Here is a 26,568-nt window from a genome sequence, read left to right on the forward strand (position 1 = left end):
TAGGCTAAAGATGCCCGTGTGTCTTTTAAGGAAAATTGACTACATTTTTTTTTTTAAAGTTGTTTTATTTAAAAGCAAATACAGACATGGTGGTCTGCTGTCCCCAGCAGGCCACCATCCTTCTGTTACTGCCCATTCCCAATGGGTTGCAAATTGCGACCTGCCTCATGAATATTGATGAGGCAGGTCAATTGCGACCCCATTGGGAATTGCTAATGTGTTTGAGACACATTAGGGCATTTCATTTTGCGAGTCTCTAATTGTAAGTCGCAAGAAGTTGCAATTAGAGACTCGCTAAATGAAATGTTCGTACATCTGGCCCCTAGCGTTTTGCCCACTGAAAACAGAAGCAAACAACATGACTAATTCTCTTTAAGGGGGCAAGGCTTTCCATTTATTGAGAATGTGGAGGAACCAGATAAAAAAGACTGTACAATAAACGCATCAAATAAAACTATGTTCTTTGTGTGCAAATTCTGACCCGTACGCAGGAACTCTTAGGTGCATTCTTTTCCATTTACAGGAAGTGGGGTTGATGTACATGATGGCAAACATTAGTGATAAGCAAGCACAACAAAAAACAGGAAGGCAATATACTTCGGTGCCTCTCGTCCAGCACGATGGGGGCTTGGCCTAGCACAAGGCGCTCTGCTACATTTATTTTCTTCCCGTGGACAGAGATTTTCCATTAGAACACTTCATTCGACAAGCACTTCATAAAAAGTGAGAAATTCAAGCACAGAACAACGAGAATCATTAAGGGTATTTGATTGGGAATAATTTGCAAGATTCGCCGAAATACTGCAATCCTCCTACTTCCTTAATCATGTTTTTAGTTTTGCTGTATTCTGTATACTAATGACAGATTGTAAAGTAAGATACTTTTGTCCTTACTGTGTTCACACCCGGTTTGAAAAATATTCATTTACTTCTTCTCTTAGCCAGTTATTCAAATCTGCCATGAAGTCTAACCGATTCCAGAGCAGAGACTTAACCAGAAGTTAAAGGCTGCCTTTTGAGGAACCATATTGGGCTTTTCACTCTCAACATTCTAAAGAATGTGCTAAACCAGGAAGCATAAATCATTAGGCATTTCATCAAGTAAGAGACTCATTTGAGCTCACAATTATTATTTACAATTTGTGAGCTACCGTCATACTTTATTTTATTATTGGTCTTAGATTTTGTCTATTGGTAGGACAAAATGGCAATATAAAAGAATTGTCTTACGGGTGGTTCTTCATTATGTCTTTATGCTTTACATCAGCCTTGGGCTTAAGTAAAAGCATGCGTAAACCCAATGTGAATATACATATTAATTTTGGTGGTATTAATCGAGAAAATTCACAAAAACTAAACTTGCTCTTGTAGCTTGGGCTGCACCGGGTTAATATTCGTTTCATGGTGCAATATTAAGTAGGCCTGGGCGGTTAATTCCGTTCCGCTCGCGGAATTTGGGTAATTTCGCGTTCCGCGGAGAACGCGGAATTGCCCAAAATTCTGCATTCTGCGGCTTTGCGCAATTCTTTGCTTGTTCACGTTCCCAAAATGTGTGTTCGCGAGATATTTCCCCCCCGAGCACGCAAACAGCGTTCGCAAACAGGAAAAAAGCATTGCAGACACGCAATGCTGTGTGTTCGCGGAATTTTTGCGTGCTCTCTGAGATTTTTTACCGTTTCGCGGAGCTTTGCGTAGCGCGACTACGCCAATTCCGCCCACCCCTATTATTAAGCATGGTCAAATCTTACTTTGGGGGATTGGAGGGAGGAGGGCAGTGGGGGTATGAGGGACTGGACATTCCAAGCTGGTCATGTTCCGTAAAGTTTAACACCACCCACAAACACAAGTGTTTTTGGGTAGTCGCTAATGTTTTTGTCACCCATTACCATCATGCAAATGGCAAGACATTTACTCCCAGCAAAATCAGAAGTACATTTCTTTCCAGGGTGGAAGGGAAGACCCCCAAAATTAGTGAGGTTGTACAGAAAGAGGTTTTTCGCCAGAAATATTTTCCCTGTAAAGAAAAAAAAAAAAGGTGCAAATGCAGTGGCATTTTCCCGATGAGCATTTATACACCAAGTTAAAAATCCGCCCGTAGAAAGTCATTTGCAAGAGTACTGTACTGTTGCAGGTTTCCAGAAGTACTCTAGAAAATATTTGTGAACTACTGATATACTTAAATCTGTCCCCACATAAGTGTGAGCAGCCAATGATGGAGTAGTACTGGTCCATAATGTTTAGTATATATTGATATTGTATGAGTGTTATGGAGTTCAGTATTCCAAAGTAGTAAGAATAATAACTTTACAGTCAGCACACCAGATACACTTCTTACCTCTTGAATAAGAGCATTATGCCGCAACACTTTACGTGCTTTCATGATTCGGACTATAGCAGCTTGAAGATACATTTTTCTGTCTTCATCTACAGCACTTCTGGTTTGTTCCACCTCCTACAATACAATGTGGTGACACTTTAGCTTCTCTTTTTTTCATTTTTAAGTACACTTAACGATTTGCGTATAAAAGACATTTACAAATAGAAAAGTAGTTAGTTATCTATTATGACACCGCCATGCTGTTGCCAGTTATTTAAATTACAGGACAGAATGGCTAAAGAATTTTGTCCCTTATGATCCAGAATGCACTAGAGCAGTGATCCAGGACTGAGCAGGCAAAATGATCACCCCAACCAGCCGGACTATTAAAGTAATAGTGATTAATGAACGTGTGCACTGATGCTCATTTAACAGCCAGACAGACAGCCAGGAAAGGCAATCTGCGTGCCTATCCAGTGGTAGCAGCCTTGGCTCTGGTGGAATAGACCCTCAGACCTTCTGGAGGCTGCTTCTTAGCCAATACATCGCTGATCTTAATACCGAGGACTATCCATCGAGATATGGTTGGCTACTGCACCACCTTGCCATTCTTTTGGACCAGTAAACCCCACAAAGAGCTGATCATCCACCCAATAGTCCTTGTTACGTTCTAAGTAAAAGCTCAGCACTCTTCGGGGGTCCAAGGCACAGAATTTCTCTTCCTCTTTCGAGGGATAGAAAAGTGATAGCTTGTGTGACATGAAAAGTTGTCACTACCTTCGGCAGGAAGGCATCTTGAGTGCTTAACACCAGTTTGTCTATAAAAAGGTGACATAAAGCGGCTGGACAGCAAGGGCCTGAAACTCACTCAAATGGCGCACTGATGTTATTGCGACCAGAAAGACAGTTTAAGTTCAAGAGGCATCATGGATAACTGTGAATTGGTATGAAAAGGATACACATAAGGAACATGAGAACCAAATGTAAGTCAAACTATGGCATCAAAAAGTATTTTGGCAGAAACATGCTGTGTACCTTTAAGAAATCTCATAACAACAGATGATTTGAACAAAAAATGGTTGGTTTGACAAAAACAAAAAGGTTGAAAGGGCCAACAAGTAACCTTTTATCAGTGCTCTTTGCAAGCCGTTGCTTGGCCAAAGATAACGCAACCACCAAGATATCCAACAGTTTGGTTTGCAACATGTCCATGGTGGGTGTCACATCAATGGCAATGGGAGATCAAAAGAGATCAACTCTGCCGCTCAATGGCCATGCATGGAGATGCAGGCTGGTAAGGCCCAGGGAGCAAGAGTCTGCCCTGCTGCTGCGACAGAAGGTCCTCTCGAAGCAGCAGCAGCAGGAATGGAGAACATATGATAAAGCTCAGAATTTCCGGGTATTCCACTCTCTGTGCCCAATACGGACCCACTAGGATGTCTTCGGCCTAGTCATTCCTGATCTTCAAAACATGTGGCAGAAAGGGGAGATGGCAGGAATCCATACAGGAGTCCTGTGCTCCACTCTAGGCTTAATGCGCCTTCATTCGAGCTTTTTTGTGGCCTTCAACATGCAAAAGTGTTGGTGCTGCATGTTCTCACCAGTGATAAAGATTCTCCCCATTCTTGGAAGATATGCAGAGTCAACTCCTGGTGTCGGTAGAAGTGCCCGTCGTGATCAGCTAGGTGTTGCTGGCTAAGTTTGTCCACACTGGTGTTCAAAGATCCCTCTAGGTGATTCACTATCACGAAGATGCCCTGATGACCCAACCAGTTCCAGAGGTGCTGAACATTTTGGCTCAGGACCCAGGACCTCAACCCATCCTGCTTCTTGCAGTATCATATTGTGCTAGTTATATCCGTGAGAACCTACACCAGCCTCACTTTGATGGTTGGCAGGAAACCCAATGCCAAGTGAAGCACCTGCAACTCCATCAAACTGATGTTGAGGCAGGTCTCCCCCAGATTCCTCTGATCTCCGGCTCCCTCAGATGGCCACCCCAACACTATAGGAACAAATCTGTCCTCACAGTCAGCTTCGGGAGGGGTAGGGAGATGGGTCTGCCTCCGGTCCAACTGCAGTCTAGCAGCCAACAGTGCAGATCTCTGGCAGTCTCTTTTGAGACCTGGTTGAAATCGGACAGGCTCCCCTGATGCCGGGCCTATTGAGACTTCGGATCCCACTGTTGGCCTTGCTTGTGTTATTTGGCAAAGTCGGTGAGTAGGATGTAGGAGGCCAAAAAGCCTCAGAACCATCCTCTTAAAGACTTAGGCCACAGGCTGAAATAACAGGATCAAAGCTCATTTGTCCTGGACTCATTGGTCTGAAGGGAAGCTCCGAAAGCGTGCCATTCCCATGAAAGCTCAGATGAAAGGAAGTCTCTGCAAAGGAGTCAGGTGTGGCCTTGGCAGGTTGACTGAGAACCCCAGAGATGTCAGGATAATCGCAGTAGTCTGAGGTGGTCAGTGACTGATTGTGGCAAGCCCACCTTCAATAGCCAGTCATCAAGATAGGCGAAGACAGGTACCCCAGACCGCCTAAGATAGGCAGCCACTTTTATTAACATGTAGGGGCACTGGCATGCCCAAAAGGCAGCATGGTAAACAGTGCTTGTGGCCCACTGTAGGAAGCTGGCTCTGTATATACTATACCAAAGTAAGGTATAGTGTGCACAGAGCCCAGTGGACCCCCAAAGGCTTACAAAGGGAAAAGTAGATAGCACCTTACTCTCTATTTGGGGTAGTGTGGGCGAGCAGTAAGGCTTTATCAGAGGGTAGTGTTAAGCATTTATTGTACACAAGAAATGATGTCACACACTCAAAGACTGAACTCAGACCAACTGTTTGTATAAACATTTTTTTCGGTAGTTGTATTTGATTTTTTAACCAAGCAGGACTTGGTACAGGTAAGTAAAGTTGTACTTTCCAAGACTGATTGATAAGAATATGCAAGTTGAATGAAATTGTTACAGGTTTGTAAAATGTTTAAAGACAATTGACATTCGTTGTAATTACTTTGTGATTACTTTGAGATGACCTTTCCCACTCAGTGTGGTTTATCTAGATATCACACTGGGACATTTCCTAGATAAAGGTAAGTAAACAACTTTTGCATTAAAACACAGTTGCTTGGGTTTCCATACAAACACAACTCAACAATTAGAACTTTTTCAGAGGAAAAAAGTCAATGTAATCCTATGGGAGAAAACGTGGTTATAGGTTTGCAGGTAAGCAATCAGCTTTGAGTCGAGTTTCTGGGGTTAGACAAATGTTCCCCCAGGGTCAAGGATGCCCTCAAAGAGCACCCTCAGCGGCACTAGGGCAGCCGGGTGCAGAGTGTTGAGGCCCAATGTTAGCCAATGGGGCTAGGGGGCCTTTGGTTGATGGCTGCCCTCGAGCAAGCCACTGGGTTGTGGGAGCAAAACACCAGGGATTACGCTCAGGGCAAAGGGGGGTCCGAGTTAGCACACAAGGTGCACCCACAGCAGTGTGTATGGGTCATGCGAGGAGTCTCAGAGTGGCATAATATCTGCTTCAGCCCTCAGAGACTTTCTCTGGCTACAAGGCCCTTGGCACCCCTGGTAACTTTTACATGGGACTTATATGTAGGCCAGATGAGTGCCAATGTGGGACCAAAGGTACAGTTTGGGGGAAAAAACACAGGTCCTGGGTACCTGATTAGCATGAACCCAGGGCACACTTGGTCAAGAAGCATCAAACATCAGGCAACAAGGGGCACTTTCCAACACCCACCATGTACTGCAAATAGAGTTTGTGGGCCTGAGGGATGGAGATATGACAATAGGCATCCTGTAGGTCGAACACTACTATCAAGACTCCAGGATTGTGGGCAAATAGAACTTTTGCTAGCGTAAGCATCTTCAATTTGTCCTTTCACAGAAAGGAGTTGAGAGGGAGAAGATCCAAAATAGGAAGAAGACCTCCATCATTCTTCAGCACAACAATAATTACTTTATTGATTTAGTTTAAATCGTAAAAGAGCAGCGTAACCGCTAAAACACATACAATTCATAAACAAGATACAGATTAATTAATAAATACTCATAAAAAATGTGTGATAAAAACTTTTAAAAACGGAGTACATTGGTGCATTCGGTCTTGTAGTATTGAGTCAAGCTGTTAAATTCATTGTTTTATAAGTAGACTGCGAATTGATTGACGGCACTTTATCACTTTACTTGCTTTACCGGTTCAAGTTCTGTCACTCTTTTCAAGTTCCTTTGCAGCTAAACTCAAAAACATTATTGCTTTGCATGCCAATTGTGTTGTCGAGCCTCCTAAATATTTTATTACGGCAGATCTACAAGTCCTTATTTGTTCTCTTTTCATTATTGGCCGCAAAAGTTCCTTTCGTATGGATAATAATGCTGGACAAATGCAAAGTAAGTGGAGCAACGTTTCGTCTCCTTGTCCACAAAGACGGCAGTCCATTGAGGGCCAGGTCCGTTTCCATTTTGGGATTAGGTCTTTAGTTGGATAAACTCCCATTCTCAATAAAGTCAGCTGCTGCTTCATGCGATTTGCAAAATGATCCAGCAGGTATGGTTGAGGCTTTAACGTTTTGTATGTTGGCAACACAATCCATGCATTGGTTTTTGTAGTCAATGAAGCTTTATCCATTTCCTGAGATGTCCGATTGATCGTTTTATTAACTATATGTTTAATCTCCGGGTAGGGTAGGATTGTGTGCCAAGCTTCCTCTAACTTTAAGGCTTCAATCGATTGCTTTAAGGATGGGTACACAGAGTTACTCAATTTAGATTGCCTTTCAACCTCCAGCCAGCAGTAATGTGCCAGAGACTCTTCCTCTGCTGCCCGCATTCTCCAATAGTATTTTACCAGCACTCCTTGTCTTGACGGGATCTGATTTTTTAACCCAAATTCTAATCTAATCCGGGCTTGAGAGATGTGGCGCAGAATTTTAAATACATTTTTGAAGAGACTAGTTTGGGCGATGTTCAGTTTTGTTGCATCCTTTGTATTTAGGAGTTCTGAGCCGTACGCGATCGAAGGTAAGAATTTTGCCGCCACAACCTTTAGTAGATGGGACGTCGAGCAGTCACAGAGTTTATTTTGCAAGATTTTGAATGCAAATAATAGCTGTTTAGCTCTTGTTTTCCGCTGTTCTAAGTGTTGCTTGTAATTAAGGTGTCGATCCAAAGTTATTCCCAGATATTTATATGTTCCCTCCTGGTCCAGGCAATTGCTATTGATCGTCCATTTGAATTTTGGAATCTTTTTTTGTGGATTCGCAAAACACAACCTTTGTTTTTTTAAAGTTTATGTCTAATTGGTTTGAGGCTGTGTATACTGCTAATTGGTTAATCAAACGTTGGAGGCCGCGGGGCGTTTGGGATAACAGCACGATGTCGTCGGCATATTGCAGACTTACTATTCTCACATCCCCCAGTTTTGGGGGGTCCCCTAATGTTAAGCGTAAGTTGTTATCTAAATCGGCTGTATATATGTTAAATAGACAGGGCGCTAGGACGCACCCCTGTTTTAGACCATTGGTAGTGGTAATTTTATTTGTTGAAGTTCGACCGTCTCCCATTCTTATTTGAACCCATGTTTTGGAGTAGAGGTTAATTATTGCGTTCAGTAGGTTTGTGGGGACTCCCCAGGAATTCATTTTTGCCCACAGCGCTCGTCTGGGGACCTTGTCGAAGGCTGCCTTGAGGTCCACAAAACATGCATACAGAACTTTAGAGTTGGCGATGGCTTGATTGGCCAATAGCGTAACGGCAGATAAATTTGTTAAGGTGCCCATTTCAGCACGGAAGCCTGTTTTAGAAAAGATTGGGGGTAGTGATCGCTGTCTGCTCTTTCTATTATTTTAAAATTCGAAATGAGTGGAAATAGAACTGGGTCTACTAGAGTGAAAATCGATGGTTGCTCCTGATTTTACAGTCACTCTAGTGAAAGCTGCCGGACTATCTTGTGGGCCTCGACCGTTTAGAGTATTCAATGATTGATTGTCTAGTAGTGCGGCGCATTTCTTACCCAAAGTGTCGCGTCTAGTTGTGTTGTCGTTCCTGACCTCTATATTGGTGGGTAGGTGTTTTTCTTGGACTTGCATCAAATTCATGTTAAAATCCCCAGACAATATTATATTGGCATGTGGGTAAATTAGCTTTAGGGTTTTAATGGCTGCTTCCAATTGTTTGATATCTCTCCCCTTATGCTTATAAGCTAGGTGCATGTAGATGTTCAGAATTAGCAGGGTGCAGGTAATTGAGACTGAGTTTAATACATTGCATCCAGCAGGAGTCTAAATCGATGTTTTCTTCTTCCCATAAAATTTCTGTTGAGATATAAATTGAAAGGCCACCTTTGACTCTTCCATATACTGACTCCTTTTTGGCTGGGATAAGATGTTCTTTGTAACCTACAATTGGGGTGTGTATTGTCTGCCAAGTTTCTTGCAATAGCAGTATGTCATACTGCAGGATGAAGGCAGCAAAATCGATATCCTCTATTTTAGAGGCCAGGCTGTTCACGTTCCAGGAGCAGATTTTACAGTCCTGCAATGTGTTTGGATTTTTATGGATTTTTTTTCTTCATGCTGCTCCTTAATGTATGTTTGGGGATCTCCAGAGCTGGTTGTCCTTTTTAGGTCTCGCCTGACCCAGCGCATGCGCTGGTCTGGCGAGACTTATTGAGAGGGCTCCAAAAAGTGCTACCAGGCCAGCCTAGAGCTACAGTGCATGTGCGCGGGCGCGCGCTGTTTTTACCGCGATTACTTTCACTTTCGCGGCCGCACGGCCGCTTGGCATAGCCAATAGGTCTCGCTTTTGGGACCTTATACGTGTTTAGTTATGCAACTGTTGCATGGCTAAACACTTATAAGGTCCCAAAGGCGAGACCTATTGGCTATGCCAATGCTTGTTATTAGCTGTTTCTGAGTGTAAAATTGTGATTGTGAGTGGTCTTCAAGATTGGGCGTCATCCTGTGTTTGGTCCGGATTCTCAGGGCCTTTTGCTCCTTTTAGTACGCCCTCTGTACTGTGGGGATGTTGTAGGGGACTAGGATAGCGGGGAGGTTCCACCTTTTTTAATTCTATTCCCCATGATGCAAATACCTCCTTGTGCCTCAGGATCTGATCGATGACAGAGTAATTTGTCCAGGTAGCTGTTGTTATTTCGGGCCCTGTTTGGTTAGGGTTAGGTTTAAATTCGATTCTTTCCAAGACCCTGGATGTAATATGTCTCAGGGCAGGAAGAGATTTGAGTAACCTTATTATAGCAGTTCGGTTCAGTATGTCGTGGGCTCCCCTTGATTTATAATGTGGGACCAGTTCTAACTGGCCTTGAGCGGTAAACAGTTGTGTGCTTGTATGGTCGTTCGGGGTCCCTTTTGATGCTTCTGTTGGGTCTAGATGATATGTTTCAACATGGTGGGTGTATTTGGCTTGGTCTTGTTGTGTACTTTCAATGGGCTCTCTCGACCTCTGGGACTGTGGGTTAGTTTTGATTTCGTTATTAACAATTTGCACCTGTGTAGATCCTTTCCCACTTGGTGCTGCGTCCTGCGTTCTTGTCTTTTTCTTTGAATCCTATGGTATTTGGATTGTGTCTGTTTTTACGGTTTCTTTACTTATTACAATGTTTTGTTCCTTCTTGATCGAGGGTTTGAATATGTCATATAATTTCCTTATTGACGAATTTTCCCTTATTTGCACGTCGTGGTTTGTTAAAGTGGCAGCCTCTTTTATTGCCGGGTTTTTGTGATCCGGCGTACTAACTATATCGCTGTTGCTTTCATCATCTTTGTCTTGTCTTATCTGGATGGGAGTCAGCGATGAATGTGGAATGGCTTTGTTTAATTTACTTTTCCTTGCTTTCCTCAAGCGTTTCCGTTCCCGCTTAGTGAGGGATGTTTTCAAGCTTATTTGTTCCTTGGTTTCTACAGCTTCCTTTGATAAATTGCTTAGATTAAGAGTTGGTGGTAAACTTGCCAAAGGTGGCTGTTCTTCTAGTTGTTCGGACGTGAGGCGTAAAGTAAATTATTGCATTCAACTTCTTGATGTTTCATTTCTTCTTTTTTTGATAATTTATTGTTAATGTTGGATATGTCCCCACTAATTCTGTGTGCTTCCTTGGGGTCTCTTTCCATAGGTGTTATGGGATTAGGTTGTGTTCCCCTGACTGCCCCCAATAGCTCTGACATTATATTTGGGACAGTTGCAAGCTTATCAATTATTTGGTGACAATGACACGTGTGGTATGTGATGTTCTGCGCATGTTGTACCTTTGTTATCATGGCATTTAAATCATGCAATTTTTATTCTATCCCCTGAACGTATAATGCTAAGACATTTAATAGCTCGACTTGAGTGTCCAGCTTGTCGGCATGATAAGTCATAGCTGAGCCGATCGTTTTCATAATGCCTAATAACCGATTCCAAAATGGTCCTATTGGTGTCCCTTCTTGTTGTTCCGTTGAGTATTGTCCTTCTTGTTTATTAGTGCTTTGTTGTTGCGCCGATGAGTTTTGTGTTTCTAGGTCACTGAATAGGTTGAATTGTTCGGCCTCATAAGAGTCGTAGGGCGCTGGCACCTTTTCCTTTTGTTGGGCTGGTCCCTGTTCCGACTGAAGCGCAATTTGAATTTGGTTAATTGGTGTTTTCAAATTGGTGGAGGGTTGATCTTGCCCGTGGACTGTATGTCCCCCGAACTGGTCAGGAGGTTGAGGGTTTGCTGAGGAGTATGGTGTTGCGCAGGAGCTTTCGATGCTGTCCTGCCAGAGTGCCAAATAGTCTTCCGGGCTCTGCACTTCAGGGCACTGCTGGGCGATTTGTGGTTGCTGGTGTCGTTGAACCTGGCAGGTCCATTGTTTCGAGATGGACTCCCGGATTGATCCCGGGTCATTATGGACTTCTGCCTGAACAGTCTGTTGATGGGGTCCTTGATGGACAGTGAGTGAGCTCCGACAGTCCTGTGTGGGACTGGCAGAGCTTGAATCTTCTAATGAGGCAAATTTGAGGTCCATTTGCTCTTTGCCTTCTTTGTTTGCCGTTTTGCTAGTGCTATCTTTATGTGTCTCGTTGCCTGGACTACCCCCCTTGGTCTTCTTAGCTTCTGTTCCTTCCTTGAGTGCTTTATGAGCCTTTTGCTTCCCCAGGGATAAACCCCGACATACTTTTAAGAAATCTGTTATGAGAGCCCGCTTCTTAGTTTTGTTGCTGTGTTTGATGGAGGAGCAAGTGGCAATAGCAGGAGTGTGATTGTTTCCTTGGGTGTCATCTGTTTTACTCTCCCTGTCTTTTTCTTGATCAGCTTCCAAGTCCACCTCTGAATCCAATTCCTGTTCCTTTTCCTGTGACTTACTGATGTTTTCCATTGCTGTTTGGTCCTCTCCCTCCTTTTTGGATTTCTGTTGCTGGGTGCCTATCGCCCCCCCTGACTTTTCCTGATCTCATGGTGGGTTATTAGCGCAGAAATTTTTTTTGGGTCAGTTTTTATTTCCGTTTTTGGCTCATCAGAGTGACTTATTTGAGCGTGGCTGCCCTGCACGTATTGGTTTACTTGTGGATTTGCTTGCTGCCACCTTGCACCTCAATGTCCTGGGGCAGGTGGTCTTGAGGTTATTACTTTGATTGCTTTAGGCAATCCTGGGTTTGATTTTGGTCTTAGTTTGGGTTTTAATTTTAAACTCCCCCTTGAGCCCTAATCGTCTTACTTTAGCTTTTGCTCTGTCTTGCTTTGACTTTTAATGGTTGAGTAATTGAATGGTCTGGCTTTAATTTTTACAGCCAAAGAGCAAAGTTACTGGCTGGTCTGGTTTTAATTTTTGCAGCCAGAGCCCATGAGAAGCTGCAGAGGAATTGGACAGAGTGGAGGCAAGAGCGAAAGCGAGGGCAAGCGAGACACACAGTGGGGCACACAGAGCAAGATTGCTGGCAGTACCGCGAACTGATAGTGCTAATCGCACCCCCTCAGCCGAGCGCTCACTCTCGCTGCGGCCGCCTTGTTGGTGGCGGCAGCGCTTGCCACTTACCGCAGACGCCCTCACAAGTCTCTTCTGCCCTCCGTCCTCACCGACTAGGCTGCTGCTGCCTCTGCTACGTCGGCTGCTGTTTCCCGCTCGCTCACCGTGAAACCGCAAAAACCGCAAAGCCCTAGACCCGCGTTTGGAAACGTTGCGGCGTGCTGCTCGCGGTTGCAACAGGACAACGGGAACGGCAGGTAAGGCGGGTCTCCCGAGCGCAGTGGGGGGTGATAGAGCTGTTTCGAGACAGCTAACTCGCTCGCTCGTAGTGCAATCCTGATCACCTGATCATCGTGTGACTGCGCGCTGACGATCACTTGCAATCTACGGAGCACAAGGAAGTAGCAGGAATACCATCCAGCTCCCACTTTAGAGGCTGGTACTCTCTCAATGGATCTTTTAGCTATAAATCCTGCACCTTCAGATGCAGAATGGACAGCTGGTCCTCTAAAAGCTGATCTGATGCAAGTGGGAGGTTGAAGTGGAATGGCAGGATGAAGCCACATTGGATGATTTGAAGGACCCACTGGTTGGACGTGATGCTCTGCCACTCCAAGGGGTATATGCCAGACCCTGCCTCCTACACTGTGGTTGTATGCTACTAAGGGCACACTAAAAAGGTTTTTGAGCTGGTGTAAAGGCAGGCAACTGAGACTTATGCAGTGCCTGATGGCCTGGTAGTTGTCTGTTGGGCCCACAGCCCGACCTCGAATGGACAGGGAGGCCTGCTGTGCAAGCAGCGGAGCCTGGCGCTGCTGATACACCAATCCTCTGGCATATCCCTGAAAGGGGAGAAACTGTTGGGAAGATTGCTGAACTGGTGCTGAAAGGCACAATGAGCATGCCGTGGCTTGGCTCTCTTTAAAACTCCCTTTTTATCTCAATTTCATGTACCACAAGGTTAATGTTACTAAATACATAGTTGATAGATGGAGTATAGTGAAGGTTTCTGCCTGATCCCTAGAATTGTCTAGCTTCACAGTTTGAAGCCAACATTACTGTTCCACGTTTAACCTAGCAACTTGAACAACTTAATTTGTTTTGTATGTATGCATTTCTCCAGGTACCACCAGTGAATCCACCACTTCATGACGAATTAACAAGATCACTGAATGGTTTTGTATATTTGACATCCTTACGCACTTTTTCTCAGAATTGTTTGATAACACGCATGTTGAGCAGCAGCAACAGTAGGTCCTGAAGAAAGCCGTTACACTTCTACGTGAGGGTGATTAGTATGAAACATTTTGGCCACATACTGACACTAACTGCGGGTATATGTGTTTTCCCTCCAGTGCCCTGTTTTTAATCCCGCCCTAAGGACAAACCAATAAACTGTTATTGCGTACCCTGGAGCTAGTTTTATCATCACTTTCACCTGGTCTGAAAAACCCACTACCTTGATCTCATCATTGTGGTATTTAGCAACCTCCTCTTACACAAAAACATCCCTGAGCTCCTCCCTGTCAGTGAGGGGGCTGTATCCTGTTTCATGACTAGGCATCACAGTACGAGGAGATTCCCAGTGATGAAGCATGCCAACTCTGGTGGGTGAGGGAATTCGTTCTTTTAAAGGGATATCCCCCTTATCTCCCACTAAGTTTTTGTCTAGAACAGTTATTTGATCTGTAGATCAAAGGGTTTCTTGTTTGTGGTATATCTATAAGGACCAGAGAGATATTTGGGCAGAGGATGCGAACTAACGGCTAGAGCAGTCGTCCTGAAAGCTGGGAACCGGGTTCAAGTCTAAGCAAAGACACTCCACATCCTGGGATTCTGGGCAAATTACTTAATCTCCCCATGCCTAATAACAACAAATGTGTCCATCTGTATCGTAACTGGTGCTCATGTAAAGAGCTCCGATACATTTGGGTCGAGTTTGTGCTAGATAACCCCCTCACCCCTGCCCAAATAGGGCAGGAAGCTAATCTTTGCAGGCCTCTAAGTCTCCTTGGACCCCTCTCTTTGTGATGGATGATCCTTTAAAAAGCTCCAGGGCAGAGTTCACTTTTCCACCGAACAAAATCTGTCAAAAGGCATATCAATTCGGGATGCCTGGATGGCCTCAGAGAAACCTGTGGACCTCATTCATGCATGCACCGAAGCACCACACTTGTCCCAATAGCCCATCCTAAACAATCAGTGGTGTTTAGGCCTGATTAGATGACAAACCTAGCAGCATCCAGGCCATCCAGAATGGTTTGGGACAAAGAGGCCCGTATGCCTTCTGGGACTGCTGGTAATATCTCACCAACCATGTCCCCAGAGTGCGTGGGTATAGCATCTTAGGCGGAAGCTGGCATTGACAGACTACAAGTCAAGGATGCTGGATGAAAACATTCTCTTTTCAAAAGTTACAATACATTTGGACTCTCCGTGTGGAGGAGTAGTTAGTAAGACATTAGGGTTCAATCGGTTGGTGGGCGCCTGCACCACTAACTCTCAGAGTTGGATGTTAGGAGAGACAATCAGAGTCGTCTGGAGATGGTGTATTGCGATGTGCAATTTGGTGATCTACTAGATCACCAGAACATGGTTTCGCGCAAGTGCCCATCAGTGAGGGACTCATCGACAGGCAGATGAGATTTTGTCTGTGCATGGTCAGGCTAAAGGACCTTAGTGAGAAAATTAGTTTTTATTTCCACAGTGAGGACGGAGAGGTCATAGCCTTCAGCAGCTCTCTTAATGACTTTGGCAAATAATGTATTCTTCTCAGTTGCTAGTCCAGGAGGAGAAACCAAATCAGTATCATGTGAGATATTCAGTCCATTGGCATCGTGCAGGTCCACATACCAATTTGTCTCATGATAGGGTGGAGAAAAATAGCCCTAATAACCCCTTTTATTGTCTCAATATGGCTGACTACGTTGGAGTATGAGCCAAGAAGTTGGTGCAGTGTCTGTGCACAACTGTCCAGAAATGGTATTATGTCTGAGTCAGAGGGGTTGAGTATTGGCTGCACCACATCTGGGTGCAGTCTTGGTCGAGACTAATTTGGCTCAGAGTCGGACACCACAATAGGTTGTGGATCCTCCTCTGGCACCGGTGGTGTCAGTGCCTACATCAATGCCCAAGGGAGTGGTGCAGATTTTGGTGCCATAACCAAAATTGGCACAAATGCCAATGCAGTAGCCGAAGCAGTCCTGAAGGCACTGAGGATATATCCGCCGGCGGTAAGCCTACTGGAGACACTTTTGGAATCTTGTGGGCCGAATGCATGCTAGAGAGAGCTGGAAGTGCACCAAAGATGCACAGCATGGCCTCCCTAAAGGCTTCTATCTGCTGCAACATCACCAATCAACCTTGAAATTCAGGGTGCATCAAGACCTGGCTTGGAATTGTCTCCGCGTGGAATGGGCACAAGACCTAGAGGCATGGTGATGCCCTTGTCCCTTCTCAGGAGATCGAGAGTAATAGGAAGGTGTTGTGTCCAGCTTGAACTTCTTAGGTTTCTGTTTTTTCTTACCTGTAGAAATCAAATAATCAATAATGTATGAAGAAAAGGAGCGGAGCTCTGGATCTGTGTCTGAAGGCACAGAAAAAAAGAAAGAAACTGACGTCAGTGCAAATGGCTGGCGCCAATATGCAGCTGCGGTCGTCACTTCCGAAGCAGAGCGAAGTCCACGGATAGTCGCACAATGCTACCTATTGGCGTGCAGTAGCATCACTTTTTGAGTTTATGGCTCCAGTTTGGCACCTGTGGATATTCACAAGGGGTACAATCTGCGGTTATAAGTATCCAACAAAAGTAGGTGTGGGAACCCAACTCAAGGGTTTTCATTACATAAATCTCAGAAGGATAAAAACCGAAGTACTTCCTGTTATTGTTTGAACCAGTGACCGGCAATTCTCTAGGAAGGCAATCAGAACACATGAACTTTAGTCTTGACTCAGAAGGAGAGTGATCAGGGACATCTTAAGGATTTGGGGGGACCCTGTTCCAAACGTATTTTCGGGGGCCCTGTTTGGAAAAATTTCTGATTCCAATTTCAGCTTTTTCATGCCCGCTTTGGACAGATCAATGACAGTGCACAGGCACGCTGGTCCAAATTATAAATGTGTTTTCATCCAATATCTAGGAATAGTGATGTGTGTTTTCAATATTGAGCCACAGCAGCAGCTCACTAATATTATGTAAATAATCTCAGTGACACCCTCGCATTTCTCATATGTGAGGTCCTGGTTTGAACAAAAAGATACTTTGGATGTTGCATTAGAAATGTATGTAACAGACTCTCACACATCACCCACATTAAAAATAGAGGAAAACAGTATTTAAAAAAATCTGTTTAAGAATTATTTAAGGTCATCAGTGCAAAACTCTATCATGGCACCCCCTGAAATGCTAGACTCTGGACCAGAGCCCACCTTGCCCATGTCTTAAAACGTCTCTGAGAGTGTTCCATTATTGGAAACTCCATAGGAATGTTACAAGTCTCAAGTAACATTGTTTCTTACTATTTTTCCAATGCCATTATGTGACCAATAATCCCAATTTACATAATGAACAAGTTAATAACCTTCGGTAACGATATATCTGTAAGAAACATTAGTTAGTTAGATTCCTTACCTTAGAATATCCCCGGCCGTCAGGCTGGATCCGGAAAGATTTTTCGTCAGCAATACCCGTGTGTGTCGCTAGGCGTCATCTGCAGCTCCGCGTCAGTCTTCGGCGTCATGATCGCCAGGATGACGTCGGAGGACTTAGACGCCGCCCTCGCGCTCTGACGTCAGTTCTTGTACGAAGCTTTCCGTGCCAAGAACGCAGAGCCATGCAAGAGACCGACACTGATGCCATGAATCTAGGGCCCTGAAAGGGATGACCTTAACCCTAGATATCAGTTCGCAGAATGGGGAGGATGGGTGGGGCGGTAAGGAATCTAACTAATGTTTCTTACAGATATATCGTTACCGAAGGTAAGTAACTGGTTCATCTGAAAGAAACACGTTAGTTAGATTCCTTACCTTAGAATAGATACCCCAGCAATGCCAACCTCGGTGGTGGGTCTGCGAACCAAGATCACACCAGGAGGTCTGGAGAACGGAACGGCCAAAGAAACCGTCTCTGCGGACTTGGCTGTCCAGGCAGTAATGCTTGGCCAACGTGTGGAGCCTGACACGTCCTGCAGAGGGACTCCCCGTCCCAGGGCAGTAGTAGCCGCCGTGGCCCGGGTGGAATGGGCTCTCAGCCCCACAGGAGGATCCTTCTTAGCCAGGGAATAACAGGCCTTAATGCACCAAACGACCCACCGATAGATGGTTCGCTTGTGCACTGCCCGCCCCTTCTTAGCGCCCACATAGCCAACAAAGAGTTGGTCGTCCACCCGGAACTGTTTCGTGCGGTCCTGATAGAAGGACAGCGCCCGTTTTGGGTCCAGGCGGTGGAGCCTCTCTTCCTCTTTCGAGGGATGCGGAGGCAGAAAGAAGGTGGGCAGTGTAACAGACTGGCCGATGTGAAAGGCAGTTACCACCAAGGGGAGAAAGTAAGGACGAGTCCTGAGAACAACCTTGTCCGGATGGACAGAAAGGAAAGGAGGCTTAGAAGATAGAGCCTGGAGCTCACTCACCCGTCTAGCAGAGGTGATGGCAACCAGGAAAGCAGTCTTAATAGTCAGAAGACGAAGAGGACAATTATGAAGAGGCTCAAAGGGAGCGCACATCAGATAGGTTAACACCAGGTTCAAATCCCACTGAGGCATTATGAAAGGGACAGGAGGAAACATATGAGTAATGCCTTTAAAGAATCGAGCAACAACAGGGGATTTCAAAAGAGAAGGCTGATCAGGAAGCCGTAAGAAAGCAGAAATAGCTGAAAGATAACCCTTGAGGGTGCCCAAAGCAGAGCCCTGCTGGGTCAGGGAAAGAAGAAAGAGGAGAACCTCAGAAAGAGGGGTGGAAAGGGGATCCACAGCCTTTGCTGTGCACCATGCCACAAATTTGTTCCACCTGCAGGCGTATACCGTTTTAGTGGAGGGACGCCTGGCTGCCAGAATGACATCACAGACTTCAGGAGGCAAGTCAAATGGCCTCAACTGTCGCCGCTCAATCTCCACACATGGAGGTGGAGGCTGGACACGTTCGGGTGGAGGACCGTCTCCTGCTGCTGCGACAGAAGGTCCTCCTGAAGAGGCAGTCGAATCGGGGGATCGAGTGATAGACTGAGTAGCTCGGGATACCAGTATCTTCGTGCCCAATTCGGAGCCACAAGGATGACTTGGGCCCGGTCGTGCCTGATCTTCTTCAGCACTCTGGGCAGAAGTGGTGTAGGTGGAAAGGCGTACAACAGACCGCAACTCCACTCGCGACGAAAAGCGTTTCCGAGCGAGTGCCGCCTTGGAAATTCCAACGCGCAGAACTGCTGACATTGCGCGTTCTCTTCGGTGGCGAATAGATCTAACCAAGACTCTCCCCACTGCCGGAAGAGTCCGTGCGCCACGTCGGAGTTCAGACGCCATTCGTGATCCATCATGCACCGGCGGCTGAGTTCGTCCGCCCTGTCGTTCAGAGAACCCGCCATGTGTTGAACCACCAGGGTGATGCCCTGATGTTCCAGCCATGTCCAGAGGCGCAGAGCCTCCTGACAAAGGGTCCACAACCCCACCCCGCCCTGTTTGTTGCAATGCCACATGGCGGTGGTGTTGTCCGTGAACACCTGCACTACACTTCCCCGAACAGAGGGAAGGAATGCCTTCAGTGCAAGTCGGATCGCCCGCAGCTCCAACAGGTTGATCTGGAGCCGGGACTCCGCCGGAGACCAGAGGCCTCTGATCTCCGCCTCTCCCATGTAGCCCCCCCCCATCCCAGGATGGACGCATCCGTCACCACTACGTGCTCCAGTTGGGGTAGGGAGAGGGATATGCCACTGACCCAATCGCGGTCCGTGAGCCACCACTGCCCTCTGAGATCAAGACATGGTCGGACAGGTTGCCCCAATGCTGGGCCCACTGAAACTCCAGGTCCCACTGCAGAGCCCACATCCGCCACCTGGCGTGATGTACCAGCAGGATGCAGGAGGCCATCAGACCCAGTAGCCGCAGTACCAACCTGACCAAAACCCGGGATAAAGGCTGAAAGATCGGAATCAGAGCCTGAATATCCCGAACCCGCAGTTCCGGAGGATAGACCCGGAACTGCGCCGAGTCCAGAACCGCTCCGATGAAAAGGAGCTTCTGGGAGGGACTCAGATGCGACTTCGGCACGTTGATGGAGAACCCCAGCAAATGCAGGAGGTCGACCGTAGTCTGGAGGTGGGAGACGACTGCCTGGGGCGAGCCCGCCTTCAACAGCCAGTCGTCGAGATAGGGGAAGACTGGAACCCCTAATCTGGGCAGATGAGCTGCGACCACCGCCATCACTTTCGTGAACACCCGAGGGGCACTGGTGAGGCCGAAGGGGAGCACGGTAAACTGAAAGTTCTCGTGGCCTACTGTGAATCGCAGGCAATGCAGGTGGGCTGGCAGGACGGGGATGTGGAAATAAGCGTCCTGCAAGTCCAACGCTACCATCCAGTCTCCAGGGTCTAGGGCAGCCAGAACCTGAGCTAAGGTGAGCATCTTGAACTTCTCCTTCCGAAGGAAGACGTTCTCGCTCCTGAGGTCCAAGATAGGGTGCAGGCCCCCTTTGCCCTTCTTGGGAACCAGAAAGTAAAGGGATTAACAACCCCGACCTACTTCTGGGCCAGGGACGCGCTTGATGGCCCCCTTGGCCTAGAGGGCCGTAACTTCCACCTGCAGAAGTTGCAAGTGATCCCCCGACATGCGGTGGTACTGCGGTGGCATGGCTGGAGGGGTCGCCTCGAAGGGGAGGGAGTAGCCCCTTCGGACGATTTGCAGCACCCACCTGTCCGATGTGATGGTACGCCAGTGAAGCAGGTGATGGCGAACACTGCCTCCCACTGGCGTGGAATGGGCCTGAAAGCTCGGACTAGGAAGGCTTTGTGGCAGATGCTGCTGGGGTAGATGTGGGCTGACAGGCTCTCTGTCACCTCGTTCCGGCTCGGCGGAATCCACGTCCGCGACCCCGTTGAGGCTGGTTCTGCGGCCTGTGGCTAGACGGACGTGTGGGGGCGCCCCTTCCTTGGCCACGAAAGGGGCAAATAGTGGAAGTTTGCGGGCGCGTGGCAGAGAGGCCCAAGAACTTGGCCGTAGCCCTGGAGTCCTTAAAGCGCTCCAGCGCACTATCCGCTTTGTCGCCAAAGAGATGACGGCCATCGAAGGGCATGTCCATGAGGGTGCTCTGGACATCCCTGGAGAAATTTGTGGACCTCAACCAGGCGTGGCGACGAATCGCCACCGTGGTCGCAATTGCCCTACCTAGCGAGTCCGTTGTGTCAAGCCCACATCGTATCGAGTACCATGCCGCATCCCGCCCCTCGGCAAGAGCATGGGCGAGCCGTGTCTGGGCCTCCTCCGGACACTGGGGCAGCACGTCCGCCACCGTATCCCACAGAGTAGGTGTAACGGTCCAAAAGGCACGCAGTGTTGATAGACTGCAACCCCAAACTAAGGGAGGAGAACAGTTTCTTCCCAAACTATTCCAATCTTTTGGATTCCCGATCCGGGGGAGCGGACGGGAAGGCAGTCTGGGAGGTAGAGGCCTGAATAACCAGGCTCTCAGGCGTGGGGTGCACCGACAGAAAGCTGGGGGTCGCCCGGTGCGGGCGGTGGCGCCGGTCCACGTTCCGGTCCACAGGAGGGACTGTGGAGGGCTTGGACCAGGTGCCCATCAAAACGTCCGTCAGTGCTTCATTGAACTGCAGCAGAGGCTCCGAGGAGCTTACCGGCGGTTGAAGCACTTCAGTGAGGAGGTTAGTCCTCACGGCCACTGCAGGGAGCTCCAGCTGAAGGGCTTCGGCAGCCCTGAGCAGCACCACAGAATAGGTAGCACCCTCCTCCGTAGCCACGGAGGGAGGAGAGATGAAGCCAGTGTCAGGGGAGGTGTCAAGACCACTGGTATCCCCTAGCTCTTCTGCCCAGTCCTGAGATAACTGGCACTGCTGTGCCAGAGGGTCCTCAGACCCCTCCCAGTCGTCCCCGTTATTCGACTCCTGGTAGACAGGTGGAAAGGTCGGAGCCGGGCGGTAGATGAATCTGTCATCCATGGCGCCGCTCCGACACCGGGCCCGGTCAGGGACTAAACCTGGGGACGACGTCGTCCGAAGACGGCGCCAGGGGCAGCAACAAAGGGGTCGGCACCGGCGTCGTAAGGTCGACCGGCGTTGACCGGGATCCAGGCCTGGATCCCCCAGGGGCCTGTGGTGTCGGGAAACGAAGACGATGACGGCACCAGGGCCGGAGCCACCGGCTCGCTAGGACCCCCATTCGGACCTGCGGGGCCAGAAGGCGCGCCGGCAGGCCTCGACGGCGGAGCGAGACTCCTCAAGGCCATGAGGAAGTCTCGGATCTCTGTTGGAGTCGCATCGGGCCCAGGTGCCGGAGGGTATGGGGCCGGATGAGACTCTCGCGGCTCCGGAGCTGCGCGGGTGGTGCCACCCGAACCCTTAGCCGAGTCGCGCGACCGGCGAGGGGAGTCAGAAGAGCGATGTCATCTCTTCGACTTCTTGCTGAGCCTCGACTTACCGGAATGCGAGGACTTCGACCCCGACGAGCGGTGATGGCTGCGGCTCCGCGACCGGTCCATCGACCGGGACCTTGAGCGGCGCGGAGCCGACTGCAGGATCTCGAGCAGCTTGCCTTCGAGGTCAAGGCCCTGCAGTTGAGGAACGACTAGGCATCGTGGTCGGCCCCAAGGCAGTAGAGACACCGGCGGTGGTGATCCGTGACCGACATCAGGCGGTGACAGGCGTCGCACGGCTTGAACCCGGGCATCCCTACCGTCAGCAGGAGTTGAGGTCGACTCTAAATAGGAACCAAAAAAGTTCAAAAAGTTTAGTCAAAAAGTGACTAAAGGGTATGATCTTCCCAGATCTGCGCTTACTGGCGCGGAAAAAAGAAGAACTGACGTCAGTGCGCGAGGGCGGCGTCTAAGTACTCCGACAACGTCATCCCGGCAATCACGACGACGGACGCGGAGCCGCAGACGACGCCTAGAGACGCGCAAGGGAATTGCTGACGAAAAATCTTTCCGGATCCAGCCTGACGCCTGGGGATATTCTAAGGAAAGGAATCTAACTAACGTGTTTCTTTCAGATAATCTTATTCTTTATTCCGCTCTCACTGAAGAACAATATTTCCTCCTCTGTACCTAGGTTCTACCCGAGACATAAAACATTTCATCTTCTTGCTACATAATAATTTGTAGTGGCCTTGAGTAATGTCAGACCAGGGTTTCCACTTAAACTCAAATTCAACACGTAGTAGATAATATGTATGCCCACCCATAGAAAAGACTCAATCTGTCCAACAACACATCTCATGTGAGACAGACTAGCAGGATCTTTGACACCTCAGAGCCTACATTGAAGCAAGAATTTAATGCAATTAAACTGGGAGAAGCATGAGCAAGCCCATTTAAATGTCAAGAGCACACCCATTAATGTGGATCTCCCCAAATATTTTACCAATGGAACAATCTGTTTCCCAATTTTCTGTTTTTAGTTTTCACAAGTGTCAATATAAATAATTTCACTTTGGTAAATTTTTCTCAGACTGTGCTAAACTTCTTAAATATTACTCAGCTAATAGTAGCCCCCATGCATTAGACTTCATCTGACAGATTTTAAAGTCACCTTTTTGTATGCTACAACATTTGTCAATAGTGCCCTGCAAGTTTCACCCATGGAAACAATGTGTCAGCTCTTCAGAGGCACTGACTTCAAATTCAGATCCACCTGATATCCCATTCCTTCTTTTCCATCTTGCTTACCTTCTCATCATTTTAAGTCAGAGGAAAGTGCACAGAGCCTGCCCCAGAAAGTTGCAGATTTTTTTAATGCTCTAAGGGATACATAGTAGATGACCAATTGTTCATTTTGGGGGCAAAACAAATGTGTGCACTATGACAAAGCAAACATATCGAGGGGATCTTCATTGATAGTCATAAGCACTGAATAGAGTACCAAGCCCATCCCCACCATGAGGGGTGGAAAAGACAGGGGAACGACCAAACAACCAGATTAAGCAAATAAATGTCTCCGGGAGGCCTGTCCTACTTGAGCATCTGTTGACCAGACCTGTATGGACCGGGCCATAGTTTATAAATAATTGTTCTGATTTATGTAGGTCTCACACTTTGTCCTGATAAACTTTAAGACTCGCCTAACGTCTATGGAATGGAGAGTTCTTTCAGCAGATGTGGAAGGTTGCTGAAAGAAAGTTGGTAAGGAAATCGTCTGATTGATGTGAAAATCCGAATTTTACTTTAGGAAGTAATTTTGAGTGAGTCCTCATCACTACCTTGTTGGAGCGGAAAACTGTTTATGGTTCGTGAGAACACAACGCCTGAATTTCTCTTACCCTACGTGCTGATGTGACAGCTATTTTCCATGAGGGATGTTGCAAGAAAGATTTGTGAATGGGTTCAAAAGGGTCCAGAATGAGCGTAAGAGAACTATATTGAGTCCCAGGGAGGAGAAGTAGCCTAATGGGAGGGAAACCTTTTTCAACCCTTCTAAAAAGAATCATTGATAAGAGGAATTTTGAAAAAAAGAGGTTTGTGAAGGACATTTGCTGTAGGCAGTAAAAGCCGCCAAATAAAATTTTATGGAAGAGAATTCTAAGCCAGATTTTGCAAAATGAAGTAAGCATAGAAGAATGACATCCTCTTGGCAGGTTGTTGGGGCCACGTTCTTGTAAGACCACCAAATGCAAAACCTCTTCCATTTGAATTAAGCTGAACGAGTTGACGTTTGTTTAGCCTCCTTGAGAATGTTCATGCATTCTTGCGGAAAGTTCATGTTGTAGGAAGGTGGAATCTCACTATATGGTTGCCCCCACTTTTTTCCTGGTGTTTTGCTGGTTTATGACTTAGTTGGACTGGGATCCTGCTATTCAGGGCCCCAGTCTATCTGCTTTCTCTGTAAAATGGTTCCCATGTACATTAGGTACATATCTAATTGGATTCTGGAGTGCCTTATAAGCCCCTAGTATATGGTATACTATGTACCTATGGCATAGGTACCTCAGAGGCCTACCAGGGGCTGCAGCATGTATTATGCCACCCCTGGGAAGCACTTCAAAATGACACCACAGGTCTGCTACTGCAGCCTGGGTAAGGGTGTGCTTGCACCCCTTACTGTGGTATAGGCTACCTATATCACTACCCTATACAGACACATATAACCTATAAGCCACTCCTATAGCAGGCCTTGACAATCCTGAAGGCAGAGTGCTTGGTTGTATGTGAGAGGGTGCCCAAGCATGAACGGAGCCCTTCAGCAGCTTTTGGAAATACTTCCTTATGGCTGTTCTGTGATACAGCCATACCATATACTCTTAAGTGCATTATAACCTTGCGGTAAATGCTAACTTTGCGATGGCTGCATCAAAACAGGTCGTGTTTGGTGTTAAACACTTTGGAATACTACCCCCCCCCCGCCAGTTCTGGTGGCGGGGATAGCTTTCCACCCTTCTAGAGGGAGAGACATGTTCACACTGGCTAAACCCGGTAGGACTTTCCTGAGCCCTTGCATCACAAAATGGATGCCTCTGCCACAGACACGGGTCTGGCCTCCTGCTGCTGACCGAAACTCCGGCAGGGGAGGCCTGGACAATAGGTTTCCTGTCGGGGGAAGGTGTCCCCACCTCCCCAGACAGGCTGATGTGTATTGGGGCTGGGCAGGAGCACTCTCTGGTGCTTTGAAGTCCTGCACTGGGGGCACACTTGGTGTCCCTGTGCATACTCCAGTTCAAACCGGTTGCAGGGGCTACCTGCCCCTGCTCTGGCACGAAACTGGACAAAGGAAATGGGGGTAACCACCCCTCTTTCCTGGCCCACCCATAGGTGGGGCCTTAGAGTTAGTCCATCCCCTAAACTTACTATAAGTATAGGAATCCAGTCCCTAGGACTTTAGATTACCCTGGACGAAACTCTGCAACGTACATCCTGGACCTTTGACGTTCTATCCTGACAAGAAGACTGAAGAAATCTCCCTTGGGGTCAAGGAGTGACTCCCCTGCTTGGCAGGCACCAAAGAAGCAACTGACCGGTCTGCAATTCTGAAGCTCCCGCCGGACACCGAAGTCTCTGCATCCCCAGAGGTGGATTTCCAGACTTCCGCAAGGCTACCCTGAGTCCACAGCAAAGCTGAGGCCCGTGGCTATCGTGGGTGACGTGGAACCGTGACTCCTGGACATCGTGAACTTTTGCAGCAAACACCATCTTCCTGGTCCTCCTCGAAGTTGTGCTTTGGGCTCCGAGAAGCCCCAGCCTTGAGCACCTCCTGCACTGAAGATTGTTGGCCTCCACTCCACGAGTGACCCGTGGACCAGCTTCAAGTGCGATCGCTCGAGGCTCCTTCGCGATCACTAGCCCGTTGACTAGCCGGTCCCCACGAAGGCAACTCCTTTTCTGATTGGGCGACCCTGGTTGCTCCAGACGTGCCCTGACTTACCCTCGCTGGGTGAGTCCCTCAGACCTTGCTGGTCTGCACCGCAGTCCTTTCTCTGAATTCCAGTGACTCGCCATTGCCAAGGCTTGTTGGGTCCATTCTGGTCGCCGACACCGCAGCACTCAACAGACTTCGTGGGACAGATCGAATCCGGATCGTGGACTTCGTCGACGCCTCCTGGACCTCGTGGCTGAAGAGTCAAGACACCCATCAACTCACCTGAAGCACCCGACATCTGTGGGCATTGGTCCATCCTGCCTTAGGTCACTGGCAAGTGACCCAGACACTGTCCCCTCTGCTTTCATGTTCCTTAGATCCTAGGTCTAGGCTTGGATCTCTTCAGACACTTCTCCTCTACACGGCAGAAGCAGTTCTTTGCAGGCTTCCATTGAAATCGACGACGCGACCTGACACCAAATGACACCTATGCACCCGGCTTCCCTGGGTGAGGTAATTTGAGTACTCCGGAGTTCACGTGGGTGCTAGCCCTAGAACTTCTTAAGTCCAAAAGGGTTTGGTCCAGACTCAATTAGAAGTGTCCCTAATCTTGAAATTTCCTACCGCGACATTTCCCATAGAAGATAATAGGAACCCGCTGTTGTGTTTTCACACTTCATACGGCTCCCGTGGGTCCCCTGTGTCACTACCTTGGGTGGTTCCTTGGGGTCCCAGCGATTCCAGACACAATAGGCCTAGTGCCTATTCCAGTCGTGGTTCTTATACCACTTTTCTG

General features: G+C 47.7%; 1 protein-coding gene across 1 annotated transcript in view; it reads right to left on the reverse strand.

The window, feature by feature from the left end:
- CUL2 (cullin 2) overlaps nucleotides 1-26,568 on the reverse strand; it is a 537,998-nt gene that overhangs the window by 31,209 nt on the left and 480,221 nt on the right. The window contains exon 20 of the mRNA XM_085631872.1: nucleotides 2,336-2,452. Within this exon, the coding sequence (XP_085487998.1) occupies nucleotides 2,336-2,452 (117 nt within the window). The remainder of the gene's footprint in view (nucleotides 1-2,335; nucleotides 2,453-26,568) is intronic.

The sequence above is a fragment of the Triturus cristatus genome, chromosome 10, assembly GCF_964204655.1.
Source record: "Triturus cristatus chromosome 10, aTriCri1.1, whole genome shotgun sequence".
Taxonomy (NCBI): domain Eukaryota; kingdom Metazoa; phylum Chordata; class Amphibia; order Caudata; family Salamandridae; genus Triturus; species Triturus cristatus.